Source organism: Euprymna scolopes, chromosome 2 (genome assembly GCF_053919585.1).
Source record: "Euprymna scolopes isolate OS-2025 chromosome 2, ASM5391958v1, whole genome shotgun sequence".
NCBI lineage: Eukaryota > Metazoa > Mollusca > Cephalopoda > Sepiida > Sepiolidae > Euprymna > Euprymna scolopes.
The window spans coordinates 166701010-166717565 of NC_136483.1; the positions used below are offsets into that span (position 1 = coordinate 166701010).

The 16556-nt window shown below is 34.4% G+C and overlaps 1 protein-coding gene across 1 annotated transcript in view; it reads right to left on the reverse strand.

Annotated features, from left to right (window-relative positions):
• Positions 1-9999: 9999 nt before the first annotated feature.
• LOC145298670 (aminopeptidase O-like) overlaps positions 10000-16556 on the reverse strand; it is a 125831-nt gene continuing 119274 nt past the window's right edge. The window contains exon 16 of the mRNA XM_080144335.1: positions 10000-12438. Within this exon, the coding sequence (XP_080000461.1) occupies positions 12295-12438 (144 nt within the window). The 3' untranslated portion in view covers positions 10000-12294. The remainder of the gene's footprint in view (positions 12439-16556) is intronic.

Below are 16556 nucleotides of genomic sequence, written 5' to 3' on the forward strand. Positions count from 1 at the left end.
GAATAAAACATTTCACTGCAAAATTGATAGACAAAATATTTTGAAAAAACAAAAAAGAAAACATGTTTCAGGCTTGTAAATTGAAAACTAATTCACATTTTATCTGCTTTTGGCAGATTTTTTGTCTTTCTTTTTGTAGATTTCATATACAGTTGTCTTTTTATCGATTAGTTATGTCTTATCAATTATTTTTTGCCTTCTTTATATTATCACTTTGTTTTGTCATCTTTTTCTTATCGATTAGTTTCGTTTCGATAATCTCAAGCAGTGAAGAAGAATTAAATTATGAAGCGATAACAAGCGGTCGAAACCAGCTGGTTTAGAAATAAAGAAACTAATTATTTTAGTTATGCAAGAAGAGTTCCTAAACAGATATTCGCAGTTTATGAATTTATAAATGAACTCAAAGTGTAACAAATAATCATATTAGTTGTGACCCAACGGGGCATAGATAATAATCTTGTTATTTGGAAACTTTCAATTAAATTATCTTTCATTCTTCTCTCTGGTAATCTGGTAATGAATAAAAGTGTGACTCTGAAACCAAGTCGATTTATTTATTTATTTACGGACTATTATCCTCATATTCATAGTTGTTGTTGTTGTTGTTTCACCACGTTTCGGTTAACTTACCCACCTGGCCTTCTTCAGGTGATTAACTGCGATGAGATAAGAATGCTGAGTCTTGTAACTGTATTCCCATTAATTACTGCCTTCCATAGCTGTTGTTGTCTCAACACGTTTCAGCCAAATACACCTCTGGCGAGATGTCGGTTTACATTACATTTAAACTTCTGCATGTCAGTACAGTCAGGAAAGTAGGTAACAGGGAGGGAATTCCAAATCTGGCAGTGAGAGTGAAGAAGCTATTCAAATGGAATGTTGTAACGTGGCCGTTATACTCGTCTGGTACCTCCGCAGGAACAAAAAAAAAAAACATTTAAAAAATGTAACTCATCATTTTTTTTTAGTGTAAATAAAAAACATATATTCATGGTTCTTCCAACAATAACTCATTTAATTATTTTTTGGTTCAAAAGTCTTTTCGCACATACACGTGTTTTACAACCTCTGCCATATTAAATGTGCTTTTTAAAAGTCTCTCTTCCCGCCACCTGAAGCCAGCATTTTCTCACCTTCGACTTCACACGTTCACCTTCCATGGTATATACACTTTGCTTCTCTGCTCTCCCACATGCTGTGTCTTTTTTTTTTCTTTTTCTCTCCTTCTTCGAGTCATGTCAGGCCATGCACACTTGTGGGAAGAATAAGGAAGTCAGAACAACAGACTTGATTGGCCAAATAAAGAATTTCATGGATAACGACCATCGTGTGTCTATAGAGACAATAAGTGCACAGTTTGATGTCAGTGTGGGAACTGTACGCACAATTACTCACAAGGAACTGAAAATGCAGAAGATTTGTGCAAAGTTTATCCCAACGGTGTTCAGAGAAGATCAGAAAAAAAGATGTTGTCATAACAGCAGAGAGATGGTTGAGCTGATCGATTCAGATTCCGCAGTCCAGCCTCCCGATGACTTTTCCCAAACTCAAGGAAAACCTTAACGATTGTCATTATGAAACAATTGAGGAAATGAAAGAGGCTATGACGACAGTCATTAACATGCTCACACAAGAGGACTTCCAGGGTGGTTTCCAGAAGTTGTTGGAATGGTACAAGTGCATTGCAGCCGGAGGAGATTACTTCGAAGGGGACTAGAATTTCATGTGTGTACTATCAATAAAAGTGGCCATATGAAAAAAGTCTGAAAACTTATTGAAGGCACCTCGCATATGTTCATTCATCATAATACTATCCTCCCAGCCATCACCTCCTTCTTTTTAAGAGGTAGTGTAATAGTCTATCTGACACCATTTTCCCAGGTATTATCTCCTTCTTTGGACGTAGTGTATTATCTGTTTTACTGTCATGAGATCATCCTCCCAAGTATTATCGCTTTCATTTTAGGGGGGGGTCAGTATAGTACATACATGATAATAATCACATTGACACACTGATTCTCGTTAGATCACCAAAATTAAGTGACACTGAGCTTGGTCAGTACTAGATGGGTGACTATTTAGGAATACCAGGCGCTGTATGTGCTCTTTGCTTATGTCAGCATTGTTTCCAGTTGTCCTGAACTTTTCATTACCACTGGATTCAAGCAGTCATGATTCAGGTGTGGTTGGAGGATTGCACAACCCTTACCTCACAGTGACATGCACAGCTACCCTTTCAGGGGGTATCCATTGTCTCTTAAGACTGAACAAAGGCTATGGTTAGTGTGGTATATGTTTGTTTGTGATGATCCCATTCTCTCTCTCCATCTCTTTGAGGGCTAGTCATCCAGCAGCATTCACACTAAGCAAATCGGCTTCCTCTAAAGGAGAAAGTGATTAAATTCACAAATGGTTCCCAGTTGCATATATATTCCAGTTAGAAGAGATGACATTAGTTTTTTGCAGTTTTTGCAGGGAAGTGTCGACATCCTTCTACATACGCCTGACATTCACCCATCTGGTAAGGATTAGGCTCAGCCTTGCTTATGAAAACCAGTGTGATTATACCATATTTCTTTTCGAGGATTGTGTAGCCTCATTCACGATGATAGTACTTACTCAGGCCAGCACAAATATGCGATCAGATAATAATGCGTACAGACATCATTTTAGCAAAGTGCACGTTAGGTGCATTACCTGCAAATATGTATCCAACTTTCCAGGTGTGTCAATAATTTAGCTTTTATTATTCTTTCCACTCAATCTGTGAATTCTGATAATTGGAAGTGTTTAATTAATTACCAATTCTCAAGACGAAAATATTCAATTGCCTAAAATTGACAATTTGGAAGTGCAACGCTTTAATTTCATCACAGCGGCCATATTTCTTGTTGAAACTTTTCAATATTTAGTGCTTTATTATTTCTTCGCCATTATTAAAATAAGTCTTCTTTTTTTTAATTTGAACTGGGCTCTGGCCTCATCTAATGAAAACTTCTGCATACTTACAAAGAAATAGTGCTTGCCTTTATGTGCATGTCTCAAAGTTTCCTTTTTATTGGTGAGCAGAATGAAACAAAAATAACAGGGCATTCAAAAAATTTTTACTTTAAATAATAAAATTTATATTATACTAGCAGATTGCCCGTCGTTTCCCAGTCGTAAAATACATATAAATATTATATTTTAATTCATACAGAGACCGAGACATATGCATGCGAGTGTTATGTTTTTCTCTAAACAGTTCACTTCCTGTAAGTCACAAAAAATACTCAAGCTGAGATCGAAACCAAAACCTAAAGACAGCGAGTCAAGCATGATAACCAACTTGATACGAATTTTTAAAAAGTGTTTTCAAACTTACTTATTCTTAACATAAGGAATTTGTCATGTGAACGATTCATGCATGCACATTCGTGAAACAGTCGACAAACAGATAAAAGTCCGACAACCACTTGTACCGATTTTTCAATTTTGACACCTTAGCGGCCCTTTTACTGGATGAAAACCGATTAAAATGTTTTCTATATATCTGAATACCCTATACACAAAATATCAAGTCTGTAAATTAAAAATTTATTGAGTATATAGGTTGAGAAGTGTCCTTGGACACACACACACATTCTCACTTTTATATATATAGATATAGCTTTTTCTTTGTCTTTCTCTGTCTGTCTGTTTAAGATTTTCTTGGAAAATATTGCTGAAATTTTGCATGGACCTTTGCTATGATAAGGTGGAGTGAACTAGGTATTATAGTATCTGTTCGATGTACATTGAGGGATTAGTAGAGATTAGTCACCACAATACTACATTTACTCTAGAAGTTTACTTGGAAACTACTGGGTCGATCTAGCTGAAATTTTGTCTGGATTTTTGCTATGATAATGTGCAGTGAACTATGTATTATGGTATCTATTCAATGCACAGTTATGGATTAATAGGGATTTATATAATTAGTGTTTAATACAAAAATGAGCAGGAATGTAATCATATTCAACTCTAGTATTTTCATATTTATGCATTATTAATCTAACGTGTACATAAAATAAAAGTGTTGTAGAGCACAATGAGAACAAATGCTTGAAAGGTGCTTGTATATGTTTATATATTTGCATGTACAGTACAGACTCTTGAACTAATTCACTGATCATTATGAATTTTAAAATATTTAAGGTTGGGTAATGTAGGCTATATTTAGTTTTATGCAACAATGGACAAAGAGTTTGGAAAACCTTTGTAAAAATTCAGATACCTTCGAATTTATGAATGAGCAATACCTTGTGATCTGTTAATATATATATATATATTCTCCTAGACCTCTTTCTCACAACTTGCTCTGAACTATGTTCATCTTCCATTCTGTTTCCAATAGGATCTTCCGACCACTCTGTTATATCAGTTAAGATAAAAACGAAATCTAATAGGTCCTCAGGCATACCTCTCCATCGTACAGTATATCGATATTCTATGGTTGACTGGGATAGCTTCTGTATATTAATATCAGAGTTATCTCTGTGTTCCATGTTTAAAAAGGATGTGTCCTCTATAGTATCAGACCTGATGGAATGGTTAATTGTAGGCATAGACAATTTCATACCTTCGAAAAAGTTCCAGCAAAAATGTAACAGACAGCCGTGGTTCTCTCCAGAATGTGCTGTTGCCATTGCACACAGAAATCACTTTTTCCATTGCTTCCAACATAATAGACGTACTGAGACTAAAGCTGCTTTCAGGACCGCCAGCAACTTCTGTAAAAAAGTAATAAAGAACACAAGAAACTTCATATGCTCAGTCTGTCAAGTCCAAAGAAGCTGAACTTGGGTCCCATCCGTTTTGGCAAATAGCAAACAGGGTCCTGAATAGAAGTGTGTGCTCTATCCCAACTATCATCAATGGACCTGAGGTAATCTCGTCACCACCAGACAAAGCCAAACTCTTTGCCAAGATCTTTGCAGCTAATTCTACCCTTTACGACCAAGGTCGCCAACCTCCAGTATTCCCTCATGTATCTGAAAACACGCTATGTGCCATACAAATATCTGTACATGATGTTGCCAAGCTAATCAAAAACCTTGATTCCAATAAAGCAACTGGCCCTGATGGCATTCCAATTATAGTACTCAAAAAGCTTCAACCGGAAATAGCACCCATACTTACAAAGTTATTTAAGCGTTGTCTTAAGGAAAAATGCTTCCCAACACCTTGGAAAATCTCATCAGTATGCCCTGTATTTAAGAATTCAGGTCATCGCTCATATCTCTCTCAATACAGAACAATAAGTTTCCTGTGCGTCATGAGTAAGCTGCTTGAATCTGTGTTAAATAGAGAAGTAGTCAACAATCTCAGCAAAAATAACCTTCTTAGTGACATGGAATATAGTTTCCATTCTGCTAAATCTACACAAGACATGCTTACAGTTATATCTCATAGGATTAGCGAATCTCTCGACAGAGGCTTCCTCTCTAGGTCAATTGCTCTTGACATATCAAAGGCCTTTGATAAGGTATAGCATAAAGGTCTGGCATCAATTGAAATGAATGGCTCTTATTTTGGGGAGGCTTCATGTTTTGACAAGCTTTTAGGCTTGACCTTTACTTCACAAGATCTCCAGCTATGGTATAGCTGGAAATGTCTTCTCAATTATTAAATCATTTCTTTCTGATAGGTACATAAGAGTAGTGGTTGATGGGCAGAAATCAGAAGCTCTCAGTATTAATGCTGGAGTACCTCAGGGGTCCATGCTGGGCCCAACTCTCTTCCTGATCCATATTAATGATCTTCCAAATCACATCCTTACATCATTCGTAGACATCTATACTGATGATAATACTATCTATGGTAACACATCAAAGACCGTAAATGACCAAATTCTTTCTGATTCTCTCTCCTCTTATCTTGAGCACATGGTACAATAGGGAAAGAGATGGCTGGTTACTTTTAATGCATCTAAAACCAAGCTTCTATCTTTACATCATCAACGCTCTGATGCCCATCTGGCATCAATTGAAATGAATGGCTCTTGTCTTGGCGAGGCTTCATGTTTAAATGTTAAAACATTTTAAAAATTGGAAAAACAAAAAAAAAAAACAGCGAATGTGGTGGAAAATAAAGAATAAAAAATAAAGCGAACAAAAAAAATAGCATAAATAACACTGTTTAAATATTAAAACTTTAAAAATCGAAAAACAGTGTTCGATATGTCAGCACGAACGTGCAACCTTAGGACAACAACGCTGTCACTAAAATACTATAAGCACTACTCTACGATCGCGTTAGCGAAGTAATGTCGTTTTTTTTTCTATTTTAACTAATTCAAGAAAGAACGTTTTTTTGCCCATGCGTGTTTGGCTAAATTGTCATGAAGGAACGATTTTTTGCTACCCTTTCTCGTTGTGAACGTGTATTTCTATAGGAAATAATTGACCGTTTTTTCTAATTTTCACATAATATTTGACCAAGACATCGCTCTTTCAGACGATACCAGTTTTAACCCAGTCCGATGCCGCTGAGAAAAGTTTTAGGCAGGCATACAAACATACATACATACATTTAAACAGACAGGTAAGATTTATATAATAGATATAATAGATAAGGAACCCCTTCCTGACCTTTAGCAATCTCTCTCTGTCCTGAGCTATCCACTGCTATGTGGGACTTATGTGTTGTATCAGGTCATCCCATCACCTTGTTCTTAGTCTTCTCTTTGACCTCTTATGTTCACAAGGTGTCCCTTCCATTGTCCTGATTGACCATCTGTTGTCATATTGTCTGGCTACATTTTCTGCAAATCTATGCTTCGATGTCTTAATGGCAGTATTGATGGCTATAACTCTTGTTTGTTGATGGATCCAGATGTTTGCCTTTCTGTCTTGTTGAGTGATGCCCAACATTATCCTTTTCATCTTTTTTTGTGCCACTGCCAAGATTTTACTCTGGCAAGATGTCACGGCCCATATTTCACTACCGTAGATCATCACAGGTAGTACATATTCATTGAAGATCTTCCTTTTGATTGCCATACTTGCTTTTCAGCCTCTCATGATATTCTTCACCTTTTCCAAAAGATGCTACTCTTCTCTTTATCTTAGGGAGGAGATCTCCATCTTTCATAATTTCCTTTCCCACCTTCCTCGATGGTCTTTCCATCAACAATTATTGGCAGCATGCTGGTTCAACATCACTTTGGTTTTCCTAAGATGCATGTTGAGGCCAACCGGTTTGCTCTTAGAGTGGATGTCGTTTAAAATGTCATTTAGTTCCTGAAGAGAGTGTGCCATCAGTACTATATCATCAGTATTTATTAATAAAGCAGCACATTTTATGCAAAAAAACATATGTATTGAAATATCTAAAAACATATATAGATGTTTATATCTGTAAGTCAAAAACGTGGAAAATATATACCCTCATATTTTATTTTCAATCTATTTTGTCAGATTTAATATTTATTTTTTAGTAGTTATGAATAGACAAAAGTAGAGATTTCCCTCATTTATTCAGATTTACTATTACTCTCGTTATTGACACAGGGGAAAAATTATTACAATACATGTTTCCTAATCACTGATATATGAAGTGTTTTAATTTGTTACTAACTAAAATATGGGGGAATAAATAAATAAATAGCTGATTTTTCTTTCTTAAAAAATTGCACTGCATTTAGAGAGAGTGAGAGAGTGTACACCTTAACTGAAAAGAGAGAGAGAGAGAGAGAGCGAGAGAGAGAGAAAAGGCATGTATATTGACATCTTAATAATTTGCTATGGTATGGCAACGTTGACATTTTTCTAATTATGGACAGTGCGATTTTTTCATTTCCTCTTGCTTGGGCAGTTCTGTGATCTCGATGGTGTCCAGCTTTTCCCTTTTCACTTTTAGCAGCGCACACTTTTGCATTTCGAATTCCATTTCAATGCTCAGGCTGAAGATTCTGGTTGCGCTTATCTGGACAAATTAAAATATCATATTTAAGCATATGTTATGCCCTCACCTCTTCACTAGTATTCGATAAAGTTTTCTCAGTTTTGAGTAATGAGTTTATTAATTTTGGGTGACAGCTTCATGAGTAAGTTAGGGTTGTATCGAACAGTTAAAATTTGACTGATAGATCAAACCACGTGATTGTAAATATAAAGGCATTGATTTAGGTTAAATAATAAAGTTACTTTTTGCAAATAGCTTCAGGTCATACATATGCCTGAGGTGCTTTATTCTTTATTCTGTACATATAAACTTGCATCCAGCACCACATTTCCTGAATATGTAGATGAATGCTATCATGGATATGGTAAATAGTAGTCTTCAGGGAAGATGTCCCTCTGTAATCTTATCTCAGTCAAGTGTTGCCCTCTAGATTTCGGTTCCAGTCTCCATGTTCCCATTTTTTTTCTTATTAAGATTAATAATCCTATTGGATACCTTAGATATTCTCAAGCAGTCTATTACCCAGGGGGATTTTGGTTATGTTCTTCTTTTTCTGCCTTTTGCCTCTTTCAGGATTTTTTGATCTATGCATTCCGTTTTCAGTATCCTTTTTTTTTGTTCCTTGGAAAGTAGGACACAATTATTTTTCAGTTGTACTATTAGGATTTTCAGTGACGTTAGGAATCAAATTATTGGTCTGTAATTTCTTTGGATCGTTTATTTTTCAGCATCTTTACATATTAACATAGTTTTTACTTTGGTCATCCATTTTTGTAGAGACATCTTCTCAGTTTTGTGTATTAACTTTTCATGTAGAGTTGTGAATCTTTTAAAGCAGTTATTTTATCATAGGCTGGCGCTTTCCAATTTCTCATTGGGTTTAGCTGTTTTTTTATTGATTTCTGTTTCTGTTACTTTATCAATTTCCCGAAGTTCTTCTTACATATTTTGCAGCCATTTGTCATTTGTCTTTCCCCATATCTTGCTCTAGAAGTGTTTTGCTTCTGCTGGGTCTTGTTGTTCTGTTCTTGTCCTTTCTCCATTTATATTTTGATAAAACTGGCTTTCGTTGTTTATTCTAATGTAGAAGTAATGAGATTTATTATTTTGCTATCTATTTTACATGTATTTGAAGGTCATAAACACATATATGTAAATTAGATGGCCATATTGAAAAAGAGTATTCCAAAAGACATTATGAAATATTAGAGAATATTGTTTTACTCTTACACACCCTAAACAAAACCACTTGGACAGAGAGGCTACTATTTGGGACGATGTCACCAGGGACACTGTATACAGAGTTGAACAGTGAATTAAAATGGTTAAATCAACATAGATAGAATCAATAGCTAATTTTATTTGTGATTATATATATGTAGCAGAGAGTATTTTTCATTTGCATTATTGTGTCCATATGAAATATTTTCGTCATTTATGCAAAACAGTAACATTGAATTAATTATTCAAGCTTTTCTTTGTGGGAAGCGGGAGTTGAAAAGAGGGAGATAAATACAAAATCAAATAAAAAGATACTCCAAAATGAAATAGATTTATTGAAATAAATTAAACATCAAATAATTAATAAACAGTTTTAACAAAAAAAAAAAATAGGTAAAGCTTAACTGAATGAAACGTGGAAAAAATGTTATTCTATTATCTCTATATAAATAAAATGAACTCATTTTTTCCCGTCGGATTTTGACCTTAATAGGATTAAAAATCAAGATATTTCATGCAAATATAATATGCACAAACGGCAGAACAATATCTGAGGTGTGTTATAGGCTTATTATTTCTCAAATTCCTCGATAATCTTAGATTTCTATACTTTTTCTGCTGAGAAGTCACGGCCAAAATCGGTTAAGATCAATGGAAGTGGTAAAATATTTTCTCTCTAATAAATTCCTCCTCCCCCTGCCACCACTTAACACCGTTTGGGAATCGTTCACAAGGAACAGTTGAGAAGAGAACACCGGTTTGGCTTCGTAGTTCTTTCATGTGAAGTTATTTAAAATCACTAAACTAAGCTGCAGTGCTCTGTGGCGTAGTGGTTAGCGTGCTGGACAATTCACATTATATTTTCACGTTCGCGCCGACCTACCGTAGTCGGTTTTTTTTTTTTTTTTTTTTCCTAAACAACTGGAATGGACTTTTCTTGGTGGCCGAACTGTTAACGTTGCAGATGTTTTTTTTTTGTTTTTTTTTCACACTTTATTTTCCTACTTTTACTCATGACTCCGGGTTTGATCCTTTCTACTTACCTACCATAACATTTTTTAAAACTCCCCCCCCCCGTCCCAGAAACAAACACTCGGGCAACGCCGGGTACCCCCGCTAGTTTGTCAATATTTGGAGTAATCAGATTTGATAAGTTTTATTTGAGTATCTTCCCCTTTTACCTCCCCCCCCCAATTTAAATTATCTCCCCTTTTTATGTCACTCTTTTAAATTAAAGATGAAATATTTCATATGTAAACAGGGAAGCAGAAGCATTAAAAACTCAAAAAAAAACTTTTTTTTAGTGCGGATATGTTTTTATTTCTTTTGTTATCGATTGCTCACAAAAATTTCAAATTGCAACTTTTTTTAATATTTGAATCTTATAAAAAGCTTTCTTAGCATTAATGGATGAATATGTATTTACATGAAATGGTAGTAAACAGTGGTCTGTAAATGATTATATACACTCTGGAAGAGTTCATTGTTACACTTTCCACTCCAAATTATTTTCCTCTTTTCCAGAAATAAGAACACACGGTTGAGTGTCAGAAATAAAATAATTGTTGATTGATTCAAAACCTCCTGCAAAAGATTATCCTCATCCACAAATGTCAGCTGCAGACGGGAATAAAATAATGCTCTACGCTCGTGACTACATATACAGCAAAAGTGAAATCTAAGAATGGTTGTTTACAGGGGAATGCGTCGACTCATCTTCCTACCACAATTGCAAATCCTTTCTTCCTCCATTTTTCCATGCAAATTTGTTAGTTGACATTAACTTTGGGGCAATCTTTTCAACTGCCCCAAAAACCCTTGTGGATGATATATTTATTTCCATACTCTTAAGTGATGGTGTATTCCCATCTGCAGCTAACATTTTTAGATCAATACAACTGTTCCAAGTGATTTTGAATCAGCCAACAAAACCAATCATATTTTGTTTCTTCTGGCCAGGTGCGTGTCTGTGTTGAATACTTTTAATTTTTTTCTAGCAGACATTTCTAGTGTGAGATCACATGCTACCCCATTCGACAACAAATGCCCACCCCAACATTGTTTCAATGGTCTTTTGCTTTTTCATCTTCTATTCTGGCCATGTTGTTGTCTCTCACATTGGTGAATGCCGAGGGGGCACGCACGGGTCCACAAGTATGAAAAAAGTATGTGTATTACCATCATGGGAAACTATCCTCTCAACATTAATGCCTTAGTTTTCTGTCAAGACACTGTTCATCAGTCGATTAATCAATTCATTTCCTTATCTTGGTCTCTTAAAGCTCTCCTGATCTTGTTCAAGCCGAAATTTGCCTTCTATTTTATCTAACTGGAAACTGTCCTCAACTTAAAACCGTTTTCAACCATTAAAAACACAAGACTGTCTATAAACAGTCCCTAAATATTATAAACTCTTGCAAAACTCACTGCCACTCCTAAAACTGATCATAAACTAACTCTAAACACATTGACCTTCTTTGTACCAACCACTGCTATACGTTGATTAACAATCCTATTTCAGCTTTCTTTTGTGTGCCTTTGTGAACAACTTCCTATACCTTTGTTTTGCTGATGAACTTATTTCTTCGTTTTGTTTTTTGTTATATTGTTTTTTCACTCCCTAACAATTTGTGTGTGGGGGGGGGGTGTCAATAGTACCGCATTTGTACATCTGCCTCAAATATTAAACAAAATGGAGGAAAATAACTTTGAAAGAAAACTGTTACCTCTGGAACGAAATATAATATAATCAGTATGAGTATTATTTGGCAAGTAAATAGGTACACCAAGAACTAATTTGATCATCGATATACAGATTCTCTCTTGAATACAACACCACCAATAACTGTTGATATTTATTTTTGAGGAAATTGGTCCAGACAAGGCATGAAGCCACTCGATGTAAAGAGCTAAAAAAAATAATAGTACTTCAAGGTTAAAAACTTGCCAACAATAAGTGTTAAATGGAATAGATTCTGATCCAGAAAACAGCAATTCTTCCCTCTTTGTCAGAAACATTGCTCATGGAATGGGAGGACTAAAGGACAAAAATAAGGGAAGTGAGAACTACTCAGCTGCTGAAAGTAAAACCAAGATTAACTTTTTACTCCCACTTTGCTCATGTTTCCTTCCGATGGACAGACATCATCTATAAATCAATTCTTCAACTGATTTTCTCAATCTGTCGTCCATTTTGTCCTTAAGAAAAAGAAAACATTCTTCTGCTAAAAGTTTTTGTTTTGTTGAATTCGACAACATCAGCTCTCCAAATAAATAGATGCCCATGGCCTGAAAAAAAAAAACAATAAAAATAAATAAATATATAAGAAAATTTGAAAACCTGAAAATGTTGAGAAATGAGAAAATCATTTTTTTTTTTATTTAATTTTTTTTTTTTTTTGGTGTTGTCATTAAATTCCAAATTTTCGCCAAGAACATGGCTTTTTCTCTTCGGGAGGCTATGACTCCTCCTTACATCATTATGAAGGAGAAAAAAAAACTTAATCAGACTGATATCTTCTTGATAAAGCCATGTTATTGGCAAAATTTGGGAATTTAATAACAACACCAAAAAAAAATAAATAAATAAAAAAATGATTTTATCATTTCTCAATATTTTCAGGTTTTCAAATTTTCTCATTTAAATTCATTAAAAAAATGTTTTCTAAAGTGTGTGACTTTACATTGCTTAAATAAATAAAAATATATGCAGATATATGTGTGTGTGTGTGTGTGTGTGTGTGTGTGTGTGTGTGTGTGTGTAAACAAATTAGATAATCATTTAATTCAATCCTTTTTTTTACTTTCCTTAATTTGACATGATGTGTTAATCTGTGTGAGTGATCTCCCCTGAAAAACTCTCCCTGGGAGTGAGGCGGTTTCCGGTGGGAAGTGTGAAAGTGGCCATTGTTGTATATACTCGGTAGTTAATGAGGAGTCGAATAAAATATTCTCTCCATATCCGTTGTCAAAGTCCGTCATTTATATGTTTATATATTTCTTTACATGTATTAACAGTCTTGTGACTGTTTTCATCTTGAGGGTGATTTTCACAACATTTCGGTCGATGTAACCTCCAACCTTCTTCAGGTGTATCTTGTTGAACTCAGGAATGTTTCTGTCAAACTTGCGAACTTGGGTGAAATTTCAAGCGGAGGTTACATCGACTGAAACGTTGTGAAAATCACACTCAAGATGAGAACAGTAGTCCGATGAATCCAAATAATGTGAATAACGAATCCTCATCTCAAAAATTCAGAAAATTATATATAATATTTTTATAAATAAATATTGATAGTTTTGCCTAAAGACACTAGTGTTTCATGTTTATGCGATCATCAGTGTAGGAAGCGTTAATTACTGCCAGCCAAATGGTTCGAACTAGGTCACAAAGTCACCTTTTACTTTATAGTATGGTATTCAACCCTTTGACTAACAAGACTTATCATGAGAAAGGAAAGAGAATTAAATTTTATATACAATGGTCAAGTAAGTGGACAATTACATAAAACTTGTACAATAATGTTCAACAGTGGATGCTGGAACATCGCATTACACTATAATGAACAGCTTAAAGAGGCCCAATCATCGCATTACACTATAAGGAACAGCTCTGAAAGAGGCCCAATCATAGTTGAAAGGAATTCATAATAAAAATATTAATTATTTTACCTACAGACACTAATGTTTTATGTGTATGCAATATGCAATCATCAGTGTAGGGAATGATAATTACTGCCAGTCAAAGGATTCACAGCCAATCATAAAGTTATTTTTGATTCATTAGGCACACACAGACACATGCACACACATACACACACACACACATATATATATATATATATATATATATATATATATATATATATATATATATATATATATACATGCAAAGTTTTGCTCAACCAGGTATTTGTTTATGACAGCCTTCTAGATATGGCCATTTGCATAGACATAAGTGGATTTCAATTCTCTTCTTTTTTACTGTGGCTGCTGGTTTCATTATGTTCTAACAAATGTTGATTTGGTTCAGGGTTCAAATCATGTGACTAGCATAACAATCATCCTCTACACTAATGTATCTAAAAAAAGAATGGGGATGAGAATTATATATATATATATATATATATATATATATATATATATATATATATATATCCACATGCGGTACTGTTTTGCTGTATCACAGCTCATCAGTGCAGCTAGACTAGCAACTACCTCAAGCCAAGTTTGAAACTCAATCATTTAGGTGACAGTCGGTGCTCCTAACCATTACACTATTTGGCTGCTGCTATGATGGGTATGTGAATTACCAATGTTCAAACATTGTCCAGACACCTAAACAATATTCAAATATAGAACATGAAAAAATTCGAGCTCTCAGAACGAAAACAGATCAGATCCCAGACAGCAGCTTGTACATAAAGGGCACAATAGCTTTATTACAATATGTAACACTCTACTGCAGTTTCACCGTGAATCCAATGCTCTAAAATGCATTTCTATTCAATAGGTTAGTTTGAACATGAGCTAGTTTCAGATTTTATTCTAATGCGTACAGACTTAATTTTATTTATTGCGGACTATTATCCTCATCTTTTCTTAGTTGTTTGTGAAACAACTAAGAAAAGATGAGGATAATAGAATAAAATAAAAAATATAAAATAAAAAATAATAAATAATAAATTAATATAAATAAAATTAATAAATTATACTCATCTATCTATCTATATATCTATAAAAGTGAACGTGTCTATGTCTGTGTGTGTGTCTGTGTGTCTGTGTACATTTCCCTACTCAATAACTCTGTCAATTTTTAGTCTACAGACTCTAAATTTGATATACAGGGTACTGAGATTTGGGAAAATCGATGTGATTGGTTTTTGGCCAGAAATTTGGCGATTAAGGGGTCAAAGTTCAACGATTTGACCTTTGAGAACTTTACCAAACTCCTCCGACAATTTTGGGTCTACGCACTTGAAATTTTAGATATAGGTTCCTTGGACATGGATCTAACTTAATAACTTGATTTGAGCCCAAAACAATAAATTTTAAGGGGTCATAATAGGGGTCAAAGTTAAAAAAAATTGACCTTTGCGGTCTCTTCCAAATTACTCAGATAATTTCTGGTCTAAATATTTGAAATTTTACATAAAGGGTATTCAGAGATAGGGCAAGCTTTTTCATCAGTTTGGTTCGAAAACTTTTAGTTACCAATATATAAATGTATGTATGTATATCTGTTTGCATGTCTGCCTTAAAGTTTTAATAGAGGCGATGGATTTTACCAAGATCAGTATCGTTTTATAGTTCGACCTTTCATACGACAAATATCAAACAATTGGCTAAAAACATTGATATCTTCCCCTTCAACTAAGCACTTTTCTACGGGGGGGGTCATATTTTTGAAAGTTATCCTCTCCTTTAGATTGTCTAGCCTTAATTTTAAAAAATGTTGCTTCCGGTTTGGCGGTAGTCGTAACAGCATAAACGTTAGGTTTTACCCCGTTCTTTTCCTCCTTTGTGGTACGCGTTCGAGCCTGCCTTCCTACTACCACTTTTTTTTTTTTGCTCAACATACACATCCAAACACCCGGGCAACGCCGCGCTGAAATGCTAGTAATATAATGAAATTAATAAATAATAGTCATCTCAATAATGAATTCTAATTAAATATGTGTAAGGACTTACAGAATAGAAATGTACTGCAGTAAAGTGTTAAGATGAATCCATGTAAAATATTTATTATTGTTATACATACATACATGCATACATATATATATGTATATATATATATATATATATATATATATATATATATATATGATGCTATGAAATAATGTCTCCTCGTAGGTGATGAATCAAATTATACATACTCTATAATATGTAGGAGGATTTTTTTATTCTTATGTGAAATTTTAAAAATTTCATTTCATCAACACTTTCCTTCACCATATGCTTTTTATCCTATGATCACATATCTGTCTCTGATGAGTTGTTTGATGAATTTCTGCTATTCAACAAAACATGTGTAAGAAGTATTACATTTACCTATGAATAAAATACTATGAGTGTGATATATATACATCTTCTGGTTTGATAATCGTATATATAAATACAGGGTGAAAAGGTAAAATTGCCGCTGCAGAAAAGATGACATGATTCCATTCCTGTTTGATAAAAACCCGTTTTCTTATTTTGTTTCAGACCATCTACTAGTTGGCCAGTTGTGTACAAATCCCAAGAGTAGTAGGGGCCTTCTATCATGTCTGAAAGTGACACAATATTCAATGAGAGAGATGGGAGATGCACCGCTGTACAACTCATGCTCTCTACTAATTCAAATTATAACAACAGAACCATTGCCAGCACCCTCATGTGAGTACAGCTGAAAGTTTTGTAAGGAG